The sequence below is a fragment of the Ophidiomyces ophidiicola genome, assembly GCF_022830035.1.
Source record: "Ophidiomyces ophidiicola strain CBS 122913 chromosome Unknown scaffold_8, whole genome shotgun sequence".
NCBI lineage: Eukaryota > Fungi > Ascomycota > Eurotiomycetes > Onygenales > Onygenaceae > Ophidiomyces > Ophidiomyces ophidiicola.
Window position 1 is genome coordinate 314494 of NW_026054648.1, and position 22292 is coordinate 336785.

The 22292-nt window shown below is 47.8% G+C and overlaps 10 protein-coding genes across 10 annotated transcripts; 6 read left to right on the plus strand and 4 right to left on the minus strand.

Annotated features, from left to right (window-relative positions):
• Positions 1-234: 234 nt before the first annotated feature.
• On the plus strand, positions 235-1499 carry LOZ57_002784 (uncharacterized protein; the record flags this gene model as incomplete). The annotated part of the gene is made up of 6 exons (XM_049251845.1): positions 235-314; positions 372-641; positions 692-779; positions 829-924; positions 979-1327; positions 1387-1499. The coding sequence occupies 6 exons, from the start codon at positions 235-237 to the stop codon at positions 1497-1499; spliced, it is 996 nt and encodes a 331-aa protein (XP_049109163.1).
• A 986-nt stretch (positions 1500-2485) lies between these two features.
• Positions 2486-4753, plus strand: LOZ57_002785 (uncharacterized protein; the record flags this gene model as incomplete). The annotated part of the gene is made up of 1 exon (XM_049251846.1): positions 2486-4753. One exon carries the CDS (start codon positions 2486-2488, stop codon positions 4751-4753), a length of 2268 nt encoding a protein of 755 aa, XP_049109164.1.
• Positions 4754-5250: 497 nt separating this feature from the next.
• Positions 5251-5674, minus strand: LOZ57_002786 (uncharacterized protein; the record flags this gene model as incomplete). The annotated part of the gene is made up of 2 exons (XM_049251847.1): positions 5251-5548; positions 5634-5674. 2 exons carry the CDS (start codon positions 5672-5674, stop codon positions 5251-5253), a joined length of 339 nt encoding a protein of 112 aa, XP_049109165.1.
• Positions 5675-5952: 278 nt separating this feature from the next.
• TAZ1 (Lyso-phosphatidylcholine acyltransferase) lies at positions 5953-7318 on the plus strand (the record flags this gene model as incomplete). Its single annotated transcript, XM_049251848.1, has 4 exons — positions 5953-6154; positions 6242-6260; positions 6333-6443; positions 6514-7318. 4 exons carry the CDS (start codon positions 5953-5955, stop codon positions 7316-7318), a joined length of 1137 nt encoding a protein of 378 aa, XP_049109166.1.
• A 1893-nt stretch (positions 7319-9211) lies between these two features.
• Positions 9212-11239, plus strand: INDA1_2 (Amino-acid permease inda1; the record flags this gene model as incomplete). Its single annotated transcript, XM_049251849.1, has 5 exons — positions 9212-9544; positions 9601-10045; positions 10131-10681; positions 10749-10889; positions 10985-11239. 5 exons carry the CDS (start codon positions 9212-9214, stop codon positions 11237-11239), a joined length of 1725 nt encoding a protein of 574 aa, XP_049109167.1.
• A 370-nt stretch (positions 11240-11609) lies between these two features.
• LOZ57_002789 (uncharacterized protein) lies at positions 11610-13865 on the plus strand (the record flags this gene model as incomplete). The annotated part of the gene is made up of 1 exon (XM_049251850.1): positions 11610-13865. One exon carries the CDS (start codon positions 11610-11612, stop codon positions 13863-13865), a length of 2256 nt encoding a protein of 751 aa, XP_049109168.1.
• A 269-nt stretch (positions 13866-14134) lies between these two features.
• LOZ57_002790 (uncharacterized protein) lies at positions 14135-15610 on the plus strand (the record flags this gene model as incomplete). Its single annotated transcript, XM_049251851.1, has 1 exon — positions 14135-15610. The coding sequence occupies one exon, from the start codon at positions 14135-14137 to the stop codon at positions 15608-15610; it is 1476 nt and encodes a 491-aa protein (XP_049109169.1).
• Positions 15611-15690: 80 nt separating this feature from the next.
• Positions 15691-17676, minus strand: DBP9 (ATP-dependent DNA/RNA helicase; the record flags this gene model as incomplete). Its single annotated transcript, XM_049251852.1, has 4 exons — positions 15691-16768; positions 16821-17299; positions 17350-17426; positions 17481-17676. The coding sequence occupies 4 exons, from the start codon at positions 17674-17676 to the stop codon at positions 15691-15693; spliced, it is 1830 nt and encodes a 609-aa protein (XP_049109170.1).
• A 793-nt stretch (positions 17677-18469) lies between these two features.
• LOZ57_002792 (uncharacterized protein) lies at positions 18470-18976 on the minus strand (the record flags this gene model as incomplete). Its single annotated transcript, XM_049251853.1, has 1 exon — positions 18470-18976. One exon carries the CDS (start codon positions 18974-18976, stop codon positions 18470-18472), a length of 507 nt encoding a protein of 168 aa, XP_049109171.1.
• Positions 18977-20513: 1537 nt separating this feature from the next.
• Positions 20514-21731, minus strand: LOZ57_002793 (uncharacterized protein; the record flags this gene model as incomplete). The annotated part of the gene is made up of 1 exon (XM_049251854.1): positions 20514-21731. One exon carries the CDS (start codon positions 21729-21731, stop codon positions 20514-20516), a length of 1218 nt encoding a protein of 405 aa, XP_049109172.1.
• Between the last annotated feature and the right edge of the window lie 561 nt (positions 21732-22292).

The following is a 22292-nucleotide window of genomic DNA, read 5'->3' on the forward strand; positions in this document are numbered from 1 at the left end:
AGCCACCAGCTGAATTTGCAAGGCTTCGGGCCACGAATCCAGTTTCACGAGTCGAATTATGGGATGGCAGCCATCCGTGGCTGGTGGTCAAATATAAGGATGTTTGCAGTGTTCTCACTGACGAGCGGCTCTCCAAGGTAGGAAGAGAATGAGCACAACTACTTACTCAGTACTGCGTTGGAAGCTGAAACCCGTGTTTGATTTAAGCAACGCCAACGGGATGGTTTCCCAGAAATGTCAGCGGGTGGGAAGGCCGCAGCAAAGAATCGGCCAACTTTTGTTGATATGGATCCTCCGGATCATATGCATCAAAGGTAAGCAGTGGTTGCATAGCTGAGCAAGGCCTCTTTTTGACTGACAAAAAACTTCAGGGGTATGGTCACGTCATTCTTTACTCCAGAGCATATTGAATCAATGAAGCCACAAATCCAAAGGACGGTGGATCATTACCTGGAAGAGATGATACGAAAAGGATGTGAGAAGCCAGTTGATTTAGTGGAACAGTTTTCCCTCCCCATACCATCCAAGATCATATATGATTTGTTAGGTATACCATTTGAGGACACAGAGATTTTGACGCAATGGAATGCTATTCGGACGAATGGTAGCTCGACTGCTGCTGCTGCCTCCAATGCTAATCAGTAAGCCTTTTCTGAATATTAGATCCATGAAGTTACTAATATTCCTTCAGAGAACTACTGGAGTATCTTGATAAGCTTGTCGACAAGAAAATCATGGATCCTGAGAGCGACTTGATCAGTTCCCTGGTCACCAAACAGGTATGTTTTTGAACCTCGAGATATTGCCTCGTTGTTCTAATGTTTGAAGCTCATTCCTGGGAATATTGACAAGTTGGATGCTGTCCAAATATCATTTCTTTTGCTTGTTGCTGGCAATGCTACCATGGTCAACATGATCAATCTAGTAAGTTGTTTGTTTCCAAGGCGGGCATCAAACTTTCACCTGATACATCAATAGGGAGTGGTAACACTTCTTGAACATCCAGACCAACTAGAGGACTTGAAGAACCATCCATCTCTAGCAAAACCGTTCGTAGAAGAGTTATGTCGGTATCATACTGCGTCGGCGTTGGCTACTCGCCGTGTCGCTAAAGTTGATATCACCCTGAATGGCCAAATTATCAAAGCTGGCGAAGGTATCATTGCTTCCAACCAAGCTGCTAATAGAGACGAGGACGTATTTCCTAACCCAGACAAATTTGATATGCACCGCAAACGTGGTGCCGAAAGTGCCCTTGGGTACGGTTATGGGGACCATCGCTGCATCGCGGAAGGGCTTTCTCGTGCAGAACTAGAGGCTGTTTTCTGTAAGTTGTCCAAGATGTATATAGGCTCGCAGTCTCAATTTCACTAAACCCAGTTTCAGCAACGCTTTTCCAGCGGCTTCCTAACTTGAGACTTGGAATCCCCCATTCAGAGATCAAATATACCGCACCTACCATGGATGTCGGTATCAGCGAACTTCCGGTAGTGTGGTAGAGCTTATTCTGATTGACTCTCGATTCCTCCGCATGATCTCCACTCTTTCCTTCGGGGCCATCCGCATCTCAAACAGAAATGCTGTTTGATCAAATACCACAAGATACTGAAGCATATGTTTGCAGATGACGTGAAAACTGAAGCTAGTTAATGACGTGTTTAGTTTTTCAACGGGGAACATAATATGAGGCTGGAAGAAAAAACCCATAGTAGCATGTGCATTCAACTTAAATGAAGGATGAAATTTCTGAACAAAGTATATCCTGTTGGGCTCTCAATTGCTGTGCACCGCTTTTCCAGAGTTTCCTGTCAGCAGAGTGATTGATTGTGCAAAACATCTAAACCGCTGCTGCAAACAAGGACTTTCCTAGCAACAACCGTACTCCTAGCCATGCCTGGCGATGCGATGCTGCCTGGGCATCGCATCGTCAGGCTAGTGCGCCGAGATAGCAGGAAGATTCAGGTTCATTGCACTTTCCACCTCAGTTCTCTCCTTGTCAGCTTTTTTTTTTCACCAAAGAACCCCACAAAATTTCTTCATGATGAGAATGTGAGCCTGTCACATCTCTTCAAATTGTTTATTTCATTATTTTTGTAGCTTTTATCACTTTTGGCAGCTCAACCCAGGATTCTTCTCCAATTTCTTTGAAAAGACGCTCGCTTAGGGGGTCCAGTCTTCGCCAGCTGCCTCGTATGGAAGTGAAGGATATCCTGACCATCATCGGGATTGGTACTCTCGCTCTCTTTGTGGTCGTTACTTTTCTAGTCTGGTGTTCCAAGGCGGTTAAGGAACTCGACAAGGAGGAAAGCGAGGTTCTTTACGTGCTGCCTTTGCGCGAAACAGGAAGCAATCACGTTCGCTTTGCGTCACAGGTTGAGTATATTGGCTAGTCCTGTTACATTCGTTATACTCGAGAAATCCAAATTCGGGGGGTTTCAGGACTGTGAGACCATTCAAGCCGCCGGTCCTGTTTCCGACCTGATTAATGGCTCCAGTTTACAACACTTCACTTCGTCATAGACAAGTCATCCTCCCACCCACTGACAAAGGTCCTGTATACGGCGATGACTCTTCTTATGGACTCAGGGCACTCATTGTGCTGTTCATTGCCTTCTTTTTAACCTTCGTTGTTACCGTGCTCTCTTGGAAATTGGGTACATTCTTGCGCTCATTCAGCCGACACAAGGTGGTTAGTGGTGGGAAAAATGCAGAAACCCAATATGCAAAGACATGGTATGGATGGATACCCATGGAAAAATACAAGCACCATCAGCAGCGGCGGCGTGGGTATCTGAAAAAGCTTCAAGATTTAACGACCTGGAGAACGAGCCATGCTGATTACAGTTGGGTTTGGTGGGATCCAGATGGCAGAAAGGCAAAACAGCGAATGCAAGAGCAAAGGCCATTGCGCTGGCTTCAAAAACCGATTTCACACTTGCCCCTTGGCCAGGTGTATTTTCCATCAAATGAGCCCATTGGTAACCAGCGCTATGTGCCGCCCCAAGTTGAGAACGCGGCAGATATCCCTTTGAGAGCTCCAGAACCTGCTGTGATAAGACCAAAGGTATCAATGACAACAACGGGTGCTATGCCATTGAACGACGCCCGTAATGTTGAAACACCAGTTCGATCAGGTGACGGTGACAAATACTATCATTTCCACGTTGACGGAGCGCCTTGCGGTATAACAACGTTTGAAATTGCGGAAGATCAGTCAGAGCCATGCCGATCCTTCCCCTCAGCAAATACCAAACGGTCTGCGTCTCTTCCTGTTCTAGAATCTCCGCTTATGATAAGAGAAAGTGAGGCGGTGCATTTGGCTAGGAGATGTGCATCGGACGCGCCCCTTGGGAAGAACCACAAGCCTGATCTGTTTATTAGCTACAGTGGGCCGGCATTTGGTCCAAGGCAGGGTATCCATTCCTCCGAGGAAAGCTTGCCCGCAATTGGACCAGACAAAAATTTATCATGGAGATATAAAGCGTGGGGTGCAAGAATGCAACGAATCGCATTTCCTGGAACACGGGCCGATCTGCGCGGTTTGGCTGGTCGGCCTGGAACCCCTTTACCAGAAGCCTTGAAAAGTATGATCTCAACAAGAGTCGACTCTGAAGGCTACAAGTCGTATACAGAGCATATTCCTAGGCGAGCCGCTTCAGAATCATCCCTATCTGGCTTCTATCCTCAAGCAGGCCACCACCTTGTGGGCTCTGAGAGATACACGTCCAGACTGACGATAAATTCTGTCCGAAATCAACATCCACCGTTCCATATTCATAAGAGGGTAAATCATCGCTTCGGTCAATATCCTGCGGAACCAGGACCATCGCAAAATAAGTACTTTATTCCCAGTTTACCTCAACGACGTATCAGCAATCCCGAAGTCCGCCTAATCGACGATCTTGAGCGCAAGCTTGAATGGCTTTCCAGTGAGGTAGAACCTGGTCGCAAGCCACAGCAATTCTCCCTAGTTCATAACCACTGGTTGAATAAAAGTACATGGGTGGTTATCGACCCACCTACTCGAGTTTCGTCAACTGCAAGGAGACTATGTGGCGACCAAAATCCAGAAGTTCCAAAAGACCGTGGAAAAGCGGCGTGTCCTGCCATAAAAAAGAAAAGAGCACGCACTCCGAGAGTGGACTCCTGGAGGTTAGCGGTGAATGGAGCTCGAAAATCCGCTGGCGTTCAAGAATTTCTGAGGGCAATAGAATTATTTGACGGATCTGCTGACGAGCCACCGGAGGGGACAATAGACACTGCAACCTGGATTCTCAAAAAGCCACCCCAGGGGTTTGAGATGTCAACAAAACAAAAGAATGCGTACTTCGAAGGCTGTGGTGGATGGTATGAGAAGCTAGAATTTTGGCAGAACGTTCCAAGAGCTTATCGAGCGCGAAAGGTCATCTGTGAGGGGAAAGCAAATAGAAGGAGAGTGGTAGAGGTTGCGAAAGCGCTCACAAAAGGCTGCAAGAGAGCTTCCAGCAAAGTCAAACGTCGTGGGTCTCGGCACACCAGCAATAAACGAGTCAGAAAACAAAGCAGAAAAATCGCAAAGTCAACTTGGTCGCGAAGGAATCAAACATACCAGAGAGCAGCTCCAGATGGCGGCCCTACAGCATCGATGGACCACCCCCAGGAAAGTTTATCTTTGGATCTTCCTGGAAGCCATTTGGATCGCGCTTTCGCGGCCAATGCACAGGCAATCACGGATTCAGAGGACTCATCGACAGCGACAGAATTCGTTATTTGACATATTGACCCCCGCGGACAGACACGACGAGCTCTGGGTAACATGAAGATAATTGGAAATATTTTAAAGAGGGCACTCGAGTAAGACAGTGTCGAACGGGCTTAGATATGACTTCAGAACTGTGGATGCTTGCTCAATTTATCCATCCGTATAGAGAGTGAATATTTCCATTCGTTCATCCAGGGTAGATAATAATTGTCTAATAACAAAAAGAAGAAGTTTTGAAAACTCAAAATGTCCAATATAACTCCAGCTTAGTACCCTTGCTCCGGAAATGAAAAAGAAGTATGTGTACACGGACGATTCTGATGAAATCGCCGCCGACATTGGTTGGGATAGAGTTTGCGTTTTATACAGAAATAGATAGATCCAGACGACAGCGATTAGAAACCTGGCGGGTTCACTCTCTGACTGACCCGAGTCCATTTTGGAAGTTCTGTGAAGAAAAAGCGGATCAGAAGTGTTATCTTTCGCAAAATATCACGGCTACCCCCACATCACAGTAGAAACGATCTCGGTGCAGTAAAGTTCACAAAAATACTAGATTTATTCAGATACGTACTGTGTATTCCCTTCCGATACTTTTTTTCTTTCCGATCGAAGATCGTGTATTTATCCTTTGGCAGCATCTCCTCTTCCCTAGGCATTTCCTTGTGCCACCGCTCCACAGCTTTCGTGGTCATGCCTCCATTGCGCTGCAGGGCAGCAGCTACGGTATCAACAACATTATCTACAGCGCGCAGTCGCTTGCGTTGTCGGGCTTTTTGCATAGAGGAGAGTCGCCAGGGAATTTTCCTGCGAGGAACGGTGGAATTAGCATTGCGCTTGGTGGTGGGGTAAGAAGGCATGTATAGGGCAAGAATGAGGGAATTGGACGTACCATAGTAGGCCTCCCATGACGGGAGAGGTTGGCTTGAACATCGTTATTGGAAGTGTGGATGGTAGGGATGTAGCCGTGGTGGTGAAGTGCCTTGACTTGCAGGCCTGTTGAGACGATTCTTGACGTGGCCCGTGCGTCGGTACAGAAATTGGCTTTTTCGGTCTGTTCGCCAGGCGTGTCAACTTCAACGCGACGTACGATCCATTCCACAATTGCGCGGCTTCGGCCCCTATTACGCTCAAATTTTCCTGATACTCTTGTTCAATTCACATATGCGACCCAATGGCAAGTAGCTGACATCCAGATTTGTCCCCTAGCCATGCATCTCAACCATGAGACACTTGAACAGCCGTCCTCGTTCTGGAGGTTCTGCTCGTCCATGACCATGTTCCAAGTCGCTGCACTATGCCGTGGCTTTCTCTACGCCCTTAATACTACGGAGATACACGGACAGGATGCATTCTTACAGCTTCTGGAAGAACGGCGGGACCATACCTCCAGAAAACGGGGTCTAATAACTGGTAGGCTTGTTCTAGCACCGAGCTTGGTTTGATTCATCTGCTCTTTTGCAAATGGCTGCCCCGATAGCTAAGATGTACTTCTGACAGTTTCGAACCACATAAGCGTGTACGTAGGCATGAATTGCACACCTGGGCTATAATAAGGGCAGAAACTGAAATGGCGCTTGGTAATAAATAGCATGGATGACCCTATAATGTGGGGGACCATACCGCTTCATAATCACTGGGGATACAAGTCGTTTAATCGTAGGTGGGCGTTTGGAAGTCACGATATTTGCTTCAGCAACAGGTAGGCAAAACCTACACTGCCTAACGTGGTAACCTTTTTCTTTCTGGTTGACTTATCCATCTTCCATCAGGGGGCTCTCGGCCTTTTTCACATTAGGACAGGTGCTTCCAACGCATAGACTCAATCACTCCACGTACGGTGGGTTATTTCAATCAACGGTAACACAGGCTATTCGGCTGCTTTCAAAGGGCCCGTTTCCGGTTACACCCCATGCCGCAGCTGAGGGTATGCAACAATGGAGCTTACAAAATATCTGTGTGGACCCGTTTTCTGAAGTCGCCATGGCATACACGACTACCGGCTATGATTCGTACCTAGCACCGTCTGCGTACGCATGCAATTCTTATTCGTGGGTTCATATCTTCCCAGAGGGCAAGGTCCACCAGTCTCCTACAAAAACCATGAGATATTTCAAATGGGGGGTGTCTCGATTGATTCTTGAAGCTTCCGAGTGCCCTGATGTTGTCCCGATGTGGATCGATGGTACGGACGAAGTCATGCATGAAAGTCGAACGTTCCCGCGATTTCTTCCCCGCATAAACAAAAAAATTAGCATCACGTTTGGTAAGAAAGCCGATGTGGAGGATCTCTTTGGCGATCTAAGACGACGTTGGCAAAAGCTAAAGTCCGAGGTGGAGGAAGACGGCCAACCAACTTCCTTAGGGGTACTAAATGAAGAACTCATGTATGGCCAGGAAGCAGTGGAGCTTCGGAAAGAATGCACAATGAGGGTCCGAGAACTTGTCTTACAGGTCCGTAGCTCCACAGGGCTACCAAATGAAGACCCTAAAGCGAGTCTGGCAGAAACGTGGGCGCGAGAGGGAGGGAAAACTGAAAGAAAAATGGACGACGACTCTTGGGTCCGGGATGTTTGAGCGTATGTACTCTACTTTGATCTTTATACCCACTGATAGAAGTATGCCGAAATAGCACAACATTTGATCTGTCTTCCGTGGTGTGCCTATTTGGAGGCCGGTGGGAATGGAACCGACCATCCACTACCCTCCACTCGCACTAACCAGTTTTCCCCCCGAACCCAAGGGCGGATTCACGTTGCCGGAGCGTGAGCTTTTATTTTTTTGGGCATTCATGGGTAGCAAGTCTCTGCCTCATGAGCAACAAAATTAGTGGAGATCATACGATATTGCTGATCAATCCCACGCGCTGCGTACACAGCGTCCACTATTTTTGCCTCCACGCCCGGCCGTAAATAGCCGAATCACGGTCCATAAGCGCATCCAGAGACGGAGTGATCGCGTTCGTCATAAGTGGCCTTCATACGGGGCATAGCAACCAGCATGGACTGATTGAAGATGTAGACAGACGAATCGCCACAAGCATACGGCATACTCTGGGGAAACCCGGGGAAAAGTGCGGCGAGCTTGTCGTTGTGCACTCCCACGGAACAGACGGCCTTTGTGATCGAACTGGAGGTCTCGACCCTGACGAGGCACTTTAAGTTCAGCCGGCACATCGTGAGCCGCCCGGGATGGCTCATCAGCGGAAATGGCGCTCGTGTCCAATCGCAAGCGGCTGTCCATTGCCGCGGCATACGAGGACGCCCTTTCGTGTTCGGCGACGCTTTGTTGGCCGGTGTTAGTAATAGACAGTCGACAACCCGAGCAAGGCGGGCTTCTCGAAGCAATCCTCTCGCAAACTCTAGCTCGCGAGTGGGAATCTTGGCTCGGTGGAACTCGTCTCGCGTACGAAGGCGTCAACTCGCTACAGACGCCAGCCCGGCAAAGTTGGGTGGTGATCTGCCTCCCGAACGCTTCCAGAACATCGTACGACTTGTCTCTCCGCGCGACTTGCTGTGCTGCGATATGCACACTCAGGCCAGAACAGCCGCGAAGAGAAGCATTATTTGGCAAGACTTACGGAGTAGTGAACCAACTAACTAGACTTTGCTTGGCGCTGGGGATTAAATATCCGAGGTCTTGTGGCGCGGTTGACTTCGATTTCACCTCAACTGGCCCAACCCGCCCAATAATGATGCACATCTCGCCGGACTATTTAGTTAATTGCTTAGCAGTCGACTAACTCGCTAGTTGGTGGGTGCATGTCCGCGTCTCCTGATGCATCACGCAGCTGGCGCACACACGACAATAATAATGTCGCCACGCCGCTGCGACCCGCCCTGGCGAAACAGGAATAGCCGTCGAAAACGCCTGGAAGAACTCTATCTGGCTAGTCTGCCCACGGAATTCCACAGACGAAAACCTTGGAACCGTATGAAAACACTGATCGCTGGGACCAGCTATGTTTGCTGTTGTGGCGAAGGGGAGAGAGGCTTGGTCAAGAGAATTTTGGGGAAAATGCGAATCACTGGGTTCAAAGCCAGCAGAATTTTTCTGTTTATCGACTAGTATTACTTTGCAAGAGGCCAGCAGTTTCATGATCCATGATCCATTGTTATGTCCGCCTATGTCTCCGCAGGGTCGAAACGCCTCTCACCGAATAATAGGCGGAATATACACTGCGGAGACTCGGCCCATGGAGAGTGCGGAACCAGTTACAGTAGTCTTCCCCATCCACTCCAAAGTCACGATTGACTTGTGGAATCCCCCCCGCATCGCGGGGATTTTGCCTTCGGACTTTTTCGTTTGCTTATAAAACCAGCTCTGCCCGTATTTTCCAGAAAAACCACAAAATTTCCACGCTGCTACAAACCTGGGCTGTTGGTAGTACTATACTATTTTGCATTGGTCTTTTTACTCCTGTTCAACGTCGCTTTCTCTTAAAATTGTTGTTTCATTATAACCCCTACGATGGGCCCCTCTGAGAAGGCGGCTTCCGTCGGGACCAGTACTTCTCCGACTGTTCCAGCTTTTCCCTCCAAAGATGAAGAAGTCGCCCTGCATGCCGAAGAAACTCAGAGCCGTCCAGGGTTCTGGACACGGATGGGCTGCACGCCAGAATCATTTAAGAAAAGGACCCTGGCAGATAAACACAATCAATTAAACCAGACCCTCAAGTCCCGCCATTTGCATATGATAGCAATTGGCGGCAGTATTGGCGCGGGGTTTTTCGTTGGCTCAGGTGCAGCATTATCAAAAGGTGGCCCGGCAAGTGTTGTGATTGATTTCGCAATTATTGGCGTTGTGAGTACACTACTTGGCAAGACTCCGCTTGGGGCAAAAAGCTAATTACCTCATAGATGATGTTTAACGTTGTTTTTGCTCTTGGAGAACTAGCTATCATGTATCCGGTATCCGGAGGGTTCTATATATATTCCAGCCGGTTTATTGACCCATCATGGGGGTTTGCTATGGGGTGGAACTATGTTCTCCAATGGCTTACTGTGCTTCCTCTTGAGCTCACAGTGGCGTCATTAACCATAAATTACTGGAACGTCCACGTCAATGTCGCAGTCTGGATATCTGTGTTCCTCGTGGCCATCATCATAATTAACATTTTTGGAGTTCTGGGCTTCGGAGAGGAAGAATTCTGGGCCAGCGCCCTCAAGCTCAGCGCTGTGGTCATTTTTATGATAGTTGCTGTGGTCTTGGTGTGTGGAGGAGGCCCAAAGAGAGGTATCTATTCTGAATACTGGGGCGCAAGACTCTGGTACAATCCCGGTGCATTTCGCAATGGTTTCAGAGGTAAGCTAAGCATTCTTGTGACGGATACTTTGGCTCCAATCAGGGGTCACACCTCGAGAAAAACAAAGAACTGACATAACAAAAGGCTTCTGCTCCGTGTTTGTGACTGCGGCTTTGTCATTTTTTGGTACCGAACTCGTTGGCCTTGCGGCAGCCGAGAGCAAAACACCTATGAAATCACTTCCTTCAGCGATCAAGCAAGTATTTTGGCGAATCACCCTATTCTATATCCTTGGGTTGTTCTTCATCGGCCTGCTTGTTCCATCTAATGACAGCCGGCTTTTGGGTGCAAACCCATTAATTGACACAAATGCATCGCCATTTGTTATTGCTGCTCTTGATGCTGGTCTTAAAGGATATGACAGCTTTATGAATGTCATCATTCTTGTTTCTGTCTTCTCCATAGGAAACTCAGCAGTCTATGCAGGATCTCGAACATTGACAGCAATTGCTGAACAAGGATATGCTCCTCGCATCTTTTCATACGTTGATAGAGCTGGCAGGCCACTTATATCAACAGGCACTGTCATTGCATTTGGTGCCTTGGCCTACATCAACGTCACAGCTAGTGGTGTTGAAATCTTTGATTGGCTTCTTGCTCTTTCTGGTCTCACTGCATTGTTCACTTGGGGAAGTGTAAGTTGTCCTATGTCTCGACCTATGTATTTTCAAATCCCATTGCTGATGTGCCCGCGACGAGCAGATTTGTCTTGCACATATTCGATTCCGTGCGGCGTGGGCTCACAAAGGGAGGTCCCTTGATGAGATCCCCTTCAAGGCTGCATTTGGTGTTTGGGGATCTTGGGTCGGACTCGCCCTCGTCGTCCTCGTCTTCATTGCTCAGGTTCGTGAATGATTTTATTATGCGGATCAGTTCTCCCCTTTGTAGGAGGGAGAGCGATGGTTTTTGCAGGCTAGAGGCTAATCCAGAGACCGTAGGTGTTTATCGCAATTTGCCCTGTTAAAGGCGGATTCAATGATGCAAAGGGCTTTTTCAAATCGCTCCTCGCCCTCCCTGTCGTCTTGTTCTGCTGGGCGTGTGGGTATGCCTGGAAACGGAAAGGATGGTTCAGTCTCGATGAAATCGATATCGATTCAGGGAGGAGAGAGATTGACTGGACCGCACACAACCTGGAGTTGGAGAAACGAAAAAATGCGACGTTCTTCAAACGACTGTACTATCGGCTTTTTTGAAGCCCAAATACCTGTTTCATGGGCTGCTCAGCCTAGCAAGCGTACATGTAAACTAGATTTATGAATAGAGATTCACCCTTTTTTAAGATAAGCCTGAGCCGAAAAGTGAGCGCGTAAAGCTACTTGCTTAAGGACTCTTAAACTAAGGTCGTTACAGAGTATACTGTAGTTATGTAGTTACATAACTGGATTGTTGACCTGCCGGGCGGGGTCGGGCCGATCACCTCCCACCGATCTGGCTGCCTAGAGCTCTAACTACTGGCGCTCCCCCAAGTCTCAAGGCCGACCTAAGAACTAGAACATCTTTAGAGACCCGAGGATATCTAAGTATTCAGGCTTCCTTAAAGTGGCCATTGCTTACATTGTGAGGATGTCTAGAGAAGAGCAGCTTCTCCAGCTTTTGGAAAATGAACGACGCCTTAGGCAACAGGCAGAAGACGAGAGGCGACAGTTGGAAAGGCAAATGCAGCCAACCACCCTCCCAGATTTCCTAGACGCCTGTCACGTTCATTTATCCGTTGGGTTTTCGTCGCGTATCAACTATAAAACTGGTACCAAAGGCGACCCAGAGAATGCCGATTCCAAGCTTCGCCCCGACTATATTTCAGAATGGACTACATTTCCTCAGGAGCAAAGTGCCATATGGAAAGACCTTTTTGATGATGAATTTCTGTCGCAAGGCCATTTTACATCCTTACACACCCTTAAAGAATTGGGAGCGAGCTTGCGAAAGAGATCACTGGGTTCAGAGCTTGATCTTGGCTACTATGAACGGTATACCGTTGAGGACCATGTCTCCAGTGCCATTGAAATCTTGTTCTTGGACCCAAGACTGCGACGCATCTTCAACCTCAAAGGAGAAGTGAAATTTGAAAACCACGGAAACACTATAACCAGTGAAGAGAGGAGTGTAGGGCCTCCTTTGGACTTGGAGATGGTTTCCCCACAAACATCCCCCGTACGGAAGCGGCAGAAGAGAGTCAATGAGAGCAAGGGTTCTCTAAACACTACTTCAAATGTACGGTTAAGGTCATCGCGACCTCGTGCTGACCAATTCTGCGTATATAATACAAGCTCGGAAGAAACCGTTCCTGCCTTCGTCATTGAATATAAGGCGCCGCACAAACTTACTCTGGCCATCATAGAGGCCGGACTTGTGGCTATGACGGTGGATGACGTGGTGGTATGTACTGAGGGCGAAAGCCCTGTTATTGAAGCCCGCCGCAAAGTTGCTGCAGTTATCACACAGGCATTTTCCTATATGATCCAAGGCGGCCTTGAATATGGATATGTTTGCACTGGAGAAACATTCATATTTCTTCATATTCTCGCTGATGATCCTAGTACTGTGTATTACTACCTCTCAGTCCCTAATAACGACGTTGGAGCTACTACTGGATGGAGAAAAGATTCCGATGATAATAATAATAATCGACTACATATGACGGCGGTCGGCCAAGTCTTGGCTTTTACACTTCGAGCCTTGCGGACACCTCAGCATAGCCAGGACTGGCGAGCCAAAGCCCATGCACAGCTAAAGACATGGGTAATCCAAGAGAATATAATATTCAAGTCTGATTCTGAAGAGAGTGACGGTGCTTTGTCTGATTATAAACAGAACCGCCAAAGCAGGAACGAATATATGCGTACTTCACCCATCAAGACGAGGTCAAAGGGGCCTGTCACCGCCCCCCCGTGTCGTCCCCCTCATGAAAGACGCAGAGACTGGGATACCAGTGAGGAAGAAGATAATAGTAGCGGAAATAGCGCTCCCAGCACTAATAGCCCAAGTGCAGGTCGCGGATCGAAGGCCATATCCTCTTCCCAACCAACTCAAAAGTCTGGCAGTAATCAGAACAAAGATAAGGGCAAAGAGAAGATGCGGCAGTTCTGTACTCAAAAATGCCTTCTAGGCTTATTACATGGAGGTTCCTTGGACCGCAACTGCCCCAATGTGGCAACACATGGGGAGACCGAACACAGAATTGACCGATACGAATTTCGCCGGCTGGTTCAAGCACAGATTTTAAGAAAAGACTTTGGGCCATTTGGTTGCGAATCGATGAACATCCATGGCACGACTGGGGCGCTATTTAGACTTACGCTATTTTCACACGGATATACACTTGTTGCTAAAGGGGCACCCGTTGAAACGATAAACCGCGCTGTTTACGAAGAATATCTATACAGACATCTCCGGCCAATCCAGGGCGTACATATCCCGGTTTGCCTGGGCAGTATAGACATATCTAGCCGGCCATTGTGGTATGATGGGATTGCAGCGATTGTGCATCTCCTCTTTCTCAGCCATGCCGGCAGACGGGTGAGGTTCCATGCCGGACCTAATAACCTCAAAACATTTGCCACTTCCGCGTCTGAATCGCTGCAAGCTGTTCATCGTCTTGGTGTTTTGCATCGTGACCCGCATAATGATAACCTTTTATGGAATGCAGAGAATAAACATGTGATGCTTATTGATTTTGAGCGGGCCAAGATTCTGAATGAGCAGGACGCTGTTCAAACGGAATCTTTGAAGAGGAAACGAGGAGAAAACGACAATTCTACATCACTCCGACGCTCTTTCAAAAGGGAGTTAAAGTGCATTGCGAAGAATATGGCTGGATAGAGATTAATTGCGGTGCGATGTACGGAGTAGTCTCGTATTATAATCATTGGCAACACAGACTTATTTCTGAGGGCTAAGCGAAGTAACTTCCCCGGATTAGTCCGTAGTGTAGTTAACTTAACTAACTACCTAGCTAAGTTAACTGGTTAACTAGCTAGTTAACTAACTAGCTACGTAATTAGAAAGTTAAGTAGACATCGACCGATGCTATAAATCCTCACCTTCCTCCCCACAACTCTTCGGCCAGCTTCCAACGTTCCTACCTCTCGATGCCCAAGAAGCATCGCAAAGTGAAAGCTTTAACTCCTAGAATCCACCGCACACCCCGCTCAGCCTCCCAAGATGAGGGTGCTCAACCCCACTCGTCCGTCAACGACCTTATACAACACCTTCGTCGGGCCCAGCTCCCCCCCGAGCAGCCGCGAGTCGACACTGTAGCCCGCGTCATGTCGGGCTCAGTCCACCCAACGATCCGGAATATCCTCGATCTGCCAGCGACTCGGCCTCCTCGACCACGGTTTAGAGTTGGACCAGCTGTTGGCACTCGACGGCCCTGGCAAACTCCTGGCCCCGCAGCACCCACCAGCTGGTTGACATCAGCATCCCGCGTAGGACCCGGGATAATTTCCCGAAATGGGGCTCCTAATGGCCAACTTGAACGGCGTTTGAATCACTTACCCGGACTCAAGTTTCCCCCCAAGCATTCCTTTCAACATGCCATTCTAAAAGCCATGTCACGCAATTGGGATTGGCATGTACTTTATGATGGAGAATATCTTTCTGCTCTTCCAACTTACACAAAGCAACTGCTGCTCAGTTACATTGCTGTTTACACTGAGAATACATCACTGGCATTTAATATGCGAGGACTAAAGCCTCTCTTTTTAGATATGACCGCAGATGGAGACGTGGCAATACACTCTGACGTAACTCGACTGGACCTAGGGGGTGCTCTCGGGCGGTGGATTAATTTGAAAACACTTCACCGTGAATTGCGAAGCGATGCTTCCCTTTCGAAGGACGGGGGTAGAGCTATCCCAATATCTTGGGAAGAGGAAGCCTGGGGTGAGACTTCTCTATCTACGCCTAGCTTCATCTATGAGGAGCCTGTTATTTTACGGTTCCATAACTTAAGATATTTGTCCCTGGCACGACCATCGCCGCCAACTGCGAACTGGCAGTCCCTTCTTAACTTACTCTCGCACGTGTCAACACTGACTCACCTATCCCTTGCTCACTGGCCTACTCCCACTCTGGCTGCTAATTCTACGTTAAGCGGCGCGCCTAGTATGAATCTTCTACAGCATTTACCTGCTTCTACCAATGAAATGTTAGAAGCTACAACTGTCTTGGGCAAACTATCTCGAGCAAGTTATTGTCTTCAGTGGCTAGATCTCAACGGCTGTGGTGAATGGTTACCAGCACTCTGCTGGGGTTGCAGTGATCAACATCCAAGCGAACCTTCAGATGACGAACCCCCACTTATATCCCGGCCGTTAGGGCCTGAGTGGAATGGGTCGTGGCGTGGAATAGAATGGTTGGGCCTAGGGTTTGGATGGGCACTGGAGGCTGTCGAGGTAGAAGGCAAACAGCTGACAAGAAGGCCCCACTGGCAAGAAAAGATGTGGAATATGCACATGAATGCAGTAAACTATGTGACAACGTCGATTCAACGTCTTAGAACTGACGCTAAAGGTAAATGGATTGAGGTTTGCTTTGAGCATGAAGATCCAGTATTTCATTAGCTGGATTAACACAAGAGCAAGTGTGCCAGGAACTTGATTCTTTGGCTCTATGTATCAGGTGGTAAAACCGGAAAATACAATCATTTACTTTTGAACGTTTTCAGCGGGTCCGCCTTTCTGCCCCCTCCACGACTATTTTTACGGCCACCCTTCCCTCTCATGCGATTTCTATCTCTCGCCTTTCTTATTCGATTCTCGCTCGTCTTCTTCAGCCCTACAAAACCAACGTCACCACTTCCAAGGCCTGCCTTGCCTTTGGCAGGCATCAGATAGCCTGGCACGTGTTTCAAATGAGGTTGGACGCGGGCAGGCCTGAGCTCGCCGTCATGGCGCAGCTGGCGAAGCTCATCCGGATTTTCCTCGAAATGCCTCTTTAACTTTTCGCTCTTCAGAAGCTCCTGCTTGATTTCCTTGGTGCGGGCTTCCTGGACGGCTACTCGTGTCACAGCACGGAGGGCATCTGACATTCGGTAGCGGAAAGCGTCGATTTGCTTCGTGTCGAAATTGTACGGTTTTACCTCACGTCCGAGCTTAGATTGACGTTTGATGATTCGAGCCAGGACTGCTTCGTCATGTTTGGCAGTTGGGTAACTTGTCGGCTTATGCTTGCCGTACAGCTCCTTAGGTACGACAAAAGAGAGGGCCATGCCTGTCTTGCCAGCTCGACCTGTACGACCAACACGGTGAGTGTATGATTTGGCAGTTGTAGGTAGATCAAAGTTAAGGACGCATGCGACGTCTTTAAAATCGATCCCTCGAGAAATACCATAGTCCTTTTCTTTTGTAGTCTTCTTGCGCTTCTTCACCGGATGTTCGGGTTCCTCGTCATCACTCAGGTCCTGGTCGCGGTCCACTGTGTTATCCGTAGTCTCATTCGGCGTTTTGGAGTCCTTTTTAGGTGTTGCTCCAATGACTTCCTGGTCATCTGCAGCAATAATGATGTCGTATACGCCTTTGTTGAATTCTTGAACAACGTGAATTCTCGAGTTGACTGGTAGTTCAGAGTTAAGAACACAACTCTTGATGCCAAACTGTTCTAGGAACAACTTCAGGCGATAAGATCGATCAACATCTCCAACAAATATGATGCATTTTCCCTTAACAAGCTGTAATTTAAATATGACGTACGTTAAAAGGAATTTTTCATCCTCGGCGCATCTAGAATAATTGTTAGGGGAGATTTAGCGAGAAAAGAAGTCTTAAAACATACTTGACGGAGAATTGGCTGATCCCTGCCCCTTCATCCTCTTCCTCTTCCAATTTGAGAGTAACTGGACTCCTACAAAATAAGCCCTTCAAGGTATGGACCTCAGACGTAAGTGTCGCACTCATCAGCATAGTCTGCACGCCCCGAGGAATAGCTTTTGCCAGAGTTTGCATGTCTTCCTCGTACCCATATGAAAGCACAAGATCCGCTTCATCAATAACCAGGTGTGTCAAGCGATCCAGTGACAAGGCGGAGCTATTTGCATTCGCGACGGCCCTCGCAGGAGTGGAGATTATGATGTCGGGAAGCTCAGCAAGCATCGCCCGTTGAACAGCATCTGAAACTTTTTGCGTCAGGTTTACAGAGCGTATATCTTTGCCGCAAAAAGAAGAAAACAAAATGACTGTATCTTGCACCTGCTCTGCAAGTTCTCTAGTGGGCACGAGGATAAGGGCTGACGTCGACTTCTGGTTCGGATTGGTCTAGATAAATAAGCCAAAAATCACAGCAAGGGTATTCCAGGAGTTCTTACGGCATTCTTCTGCAGCACTGACTGTATGACTGGGAGTAGATACGCTGCAGTTTTTCCTGACCCCGTTTTTGCTCGGGCTGGAGCAGTTAGTTTATGATGTCAATCATAGGCTGAGTAAAGAATTAGCCCACCTAGTATATCCTTCCCACTCAGAGCCAAAGGAATAGCTTCTGTCTGAACTAAAGTTGGCTTTGTGAATTTCTGCTTCGTCAAAGCCTGAAGTAATCGGGGATCCAATTGCAAAGCTTCGAAGTTCTGCAGCGATGGCTGGGCCGACTCTGGCTCCAGGGGTTTCGGTACATTATTGGCATCTAGCTTGCGTTTCATGGCTAGTCTCACGTTTCCTGGCAGTAAATCAATATTTGCCAACAGTTTTGTTCTTCATGGGCTTGCTTGAACTTGAACTTTTTTCGTGGATGTGCCAAGACAGCGGCCCGTTGAAATTCCGAAAGGCCAGTCCACGGGAGTCGAAGTGATCCAGCCACGTAACTAAACTACTCCGTACTCCGTAGTACTACCCTCTGTTGGCACCCTTTTTTTCAAGTGACACTTTTCAAACTCCAATTACTCCACAAAACTGTATGCTAGTATACTGAATAATATAATCAATATGGAGAGAAATGCTTGACCTATTTACTGTGTCTTTAATAATTTAATTCTGACTTATTTTCATGATGAATAGAGAAGTCTATGTGATGATAGCTTTCAGTCATATTTAATGAGATTTACAGAGGCAATAATTCATAATTATTGAATAAAATTATTCTTAAAATATTCTTCTACCACTTCTCTAATATTAATATGTATTAATTGATATGTTACTATACAATTTTGCTGAGCAACTTGATTGTGAAAAGGGTGGGGTTTGGTGTAAAAGTTGGGGGGTGCCAACACTTTTGACCTAGTACTGTACTTCTTTTATGAAGCATAAGCATGTACGTGGAATTGAGGGGCTCAAACCTAAGAGTGCTTGTATATGTATGTTTGTCCGTGCATTTACAAATGTGTACGAATGAAGTTTCGACGGTATGTATATACACACATAGTTTCATCCTTGAATTCCATATACTCCGTACCCCTCCAATGTATATTTGCAGCCATGTTTCTCTCTTCTGGCACTCTATTTTGCCGGAACATTGAATTGGGGATATGTATGGTCACAGCGGACGTAATCCTTAGGAAAGGTATGATAGGGACCAATTTGCTGGTATCTCGTAAAAAGGCGGTGCTGACCAGGATTGACATTAAGCTCAGCAAGTTCAACTTCGGTGGAAGGTGTGTGAGCCTTTCCGACTTTGGAGAAGGGGTGTGTATTATCCAAGCCTCCCCCTATGGTGTACTCGTATGGATAGCCGGCCTTGGGATTATACCACGCAGCACCCCAATAGTATTGTACGCCAGAAATCCTTCCAATAACCTTCGCTCTATTGGCACTGGTAAAGCGAAAGCAAATCTGGTAGGTAGCTTTGATTGTTTTGGGCGTGTTCGTGCATGCAGTAGCTGGAGCACAGACTTCACGAGTGTTTCGGGCGTCCAGGACATTGATAGTGGTTTCATCTGGAACAGGATTTGCAGCTGCACAGGTAGCAGTCACAAGAAGGGCGGGGAAAAGATTGCTAAACAACATTTTGATTAAATGCCAAGACCGAGAGATTTAGGTATAAATAAAGCGAGAAAAGTAGAATCAGAATAGAATGAATGGTTTTTCAAAGGGAAAGGAAGGAACGAAGGCAGGCATCGTCCGCTATTTATAAGGCTGTGGCAACAGAGCGATTGACTTGTCACCATGATCGTAACCCCATGATCCTACAAGCTCAGAGCGTTTTGGGGGGGTTGCCAGCTAGTACTCTTGCGATCCTGCATACCGATAGAGAGCAGTGGCTTTGTGGGGTCAACGAAGGTAGTGGTTCTGTACTTGAGCCACAAATTAGATTCTTGACCCATTCTTTGATATCATGAGACGCACCATTAGGGTGCGAGCTTATATAATAGCTAGAACAAGGGCCACAGTCTGAGAAGACCCGAGTACGGAGTAGGCGCCTCACAAGGATATCATGGCAATGACGAGTAACTAAGGCTTGCTCAAGCATCATAAAGTGTGGGCAGAAGGTATTTTCTTGGGCTAACAACATCTTCTAGACAGTCGGCAGAGTGCTGGTCAGGCCAACAGCTGTGGGCAGGTAAATCCAGAGACATGGAGGAGCCCGGGGTGACGAGGCACGGGAGAGGATCAGCAGTGGTTAACAGAATGGTGCCTCCCCAGACGGTGGGTTGGACAAAAATATCAGCAAAAGAGGGCATAGAATTATCCGCATCGGAATCAGGGTAGCATAGGCCCGCTTCCTTCTAGAAGTAGTGCCGTTTGAGAACCGTCGAGCCGCCGCGGTCTTGCCTTTTGCCAGGCTCGGTTCGGAGTCCGGTTAAATATTATTGCCACCTGGGTGTAGCCTGATAAGCTTTCGTACTAGACCCTTACGGGTAGGTCTTGCACATGGAGTACTCCGTAGAGCAAACACTAAATTGAGGTAAGGTGCCTACATTGTATCTCTTCCACAAGTGGGAGCTGGAGTTCAATTATGATTTAACCGGACTCCGTACTCGGTCGGGGACTGAGGAAACAGCTCGTAGGGCAACACGCCAAGTCATCTAGCTACATATCTAGTTTCATAGCTAGTTTGCCCATCCGATCCCTCGCATAGTTAATTAGTGTAGGCGGCTGTTGTGTGGCTCCAGCGGCTCGAAGGAACAGGCGGTTCATCCTAGCAGCGCATAATTGCGTTAAGAGCTTGGAACAGCTCTGGGTCGGGAGCATAGTGACAAATCTTCCTAAAATAGATATGTTCACTGCTAGCCTGTGTGGAATATAGCAAATAGTGTATTTCTGCCCCAGTTTACGCTGTACACAGTAAGAAATCGCGCCCGGAAAATCACAAAGACTTCATATACATACTATATTCATATCGTATCGCATTTCCGCTGCATCCTGTTAACCTCCAACCCAGAGCCCATCCATTCACAGCTAATAGTCGACACGCAAAAACCCAAGTAACAAAATTGCTCCTCAGCCAACAATAGACGTCAAGATCTTCAAAAGAAAGCACCAATGACAAAAAGTAATTAATATGCACCAGCTTGGCCATTTAAAACAAGATTCTGGCGGCCGATTAAGATAGACGGCTGTCGTAATCATCTCCTTCACTGTCACTCAAACTGTCTCTTCTTCTTCCTCTCCCTCCACCGGCGCGCCGATAGCCTTTACTCAAACCCGGTATCGGGTGGTGATACGATTTAGTGCCGTTGTCTGATCCTTCCAGCCTATCATACGTATATTCCGAGGCAGTAATAGAAGACATGTCCAGTGGCGTGGTGTACCCACCAGGTAGCACGGAGCCGTCCTTTTTACGAGGGCTCGGTGGTCGCGACCGTGTATTGGTGCTAGGCCTTGGGCCTTGGGGTCGTGGAGGATTCTGAGAACGGGTCCGGTAGTTTTCTCGACGATTTCGGGAATCACGAGAATAGCGTTCCTCCGGGGCGTTGCTGATCGAGTCTTCAGTGCCTGGAACAAAGGAAAAGGTGGAGACTGTTCTTGTTCCTCGTGCCCGTCCAGCATCTGGCGGGTCATAGCGTGTTTCTGTCTCGGCATGAGTCTCGCCCATTTCGCTATGGGTCCATTCAGTTCTTTGGTCGAGTGTTCCGCTGTACTCGGTGCCGTGGTACGTCCCATCCGGTTCACGATTCATACCACCCACCCTCGCCGGCTTTTCATTCCGATAGGCTCGCACATCTTCGTCATGACTACCCTCCCACACATCGTCCTTTCTTTTCTTCAATAGCTTTTGCTTCGCAGACTCTTTGAACCGTTTTCCTCGACTCTTCTTTTCAGTAACAACAGTAGCAGTTTCCATAGCTGTTGTTTGGTCATCGTAGTCGTGATACTGCCGCCCAACAATACTTCCCCCACCAAGTTTCGTACTCTTCGTGGCGTTTGTCAGTGTACGGCCATCCGGTCCTTTTCGTCGTAATACAGTAGACTTATATTCCTCCCAGTCATTTTCTCGCCATTGGAAACCTCCATTCTTTGCCCAGAAAAAGAACCAAATTGCGGCAAGAACAAATACTGCACCAATGAAGGCGAACAACGCCAGCATACCCTGCATGTTGATCTTACTGGGGCTCACAGCGCCTTGTCCAGGATGAAACGGTTGTTTGGACTCATCACGGACGCTTAAACGATGAGAAGGCTTCATGGCAGTCGGAACAAAGGCATTTGCACTGGTCCCTTGTATAATATTGCTACGCACATCACGCCATATTCCAGTTCCGTGACGGCGAAGAGTCGTCGCGAGTTGTTCGATGTAGCCGATCGGTGGCATTGGAGCCATGACGAAGGTTCCTCGTCAAAATATTGATGTTGCAATCTGGGTCCCGGGGCACCTGTTTAACGTTGAAAGACGTTTTCACGCTCCCGACACTCTCCCATCCACCACCAACTTCTCAGGTAGGGGTTTTCTCGGCGCTTGTATGTACGGTTTGTAATTTTTTTAGGGTCATTCAAAGAAAAAAGTCTTTCTGTCCTCCTCAAAAGGGAGTACATCCACTGTTGATGGTAAGAATATCGAAAGGTGATGCAATACGCAAGGGAGAGGGGAGGAGTCAACAGGGCTCGTGGCGACGGAAGTCTAACCAGCCCCCAGTTATTTCACGAGGTTGGGGCGATGACGCGCGTGTTTACTAATAGGTTGCTATGGACAACCAGGGGATGGTCACGTGTAATGTGAAATTCTTCCACGTGATTGAAATCTTGGCAGCAACCTTGTTGTTGATCTAGAGAGTGAAAGAGAAGATCAATCCATATTCACAATGAATCGGATCATATCGCGGGCTCGCGGTATCTGTGATTCCTATACAAGTAATTATTGGGCCTTTTTATACCCCTTTCCCCG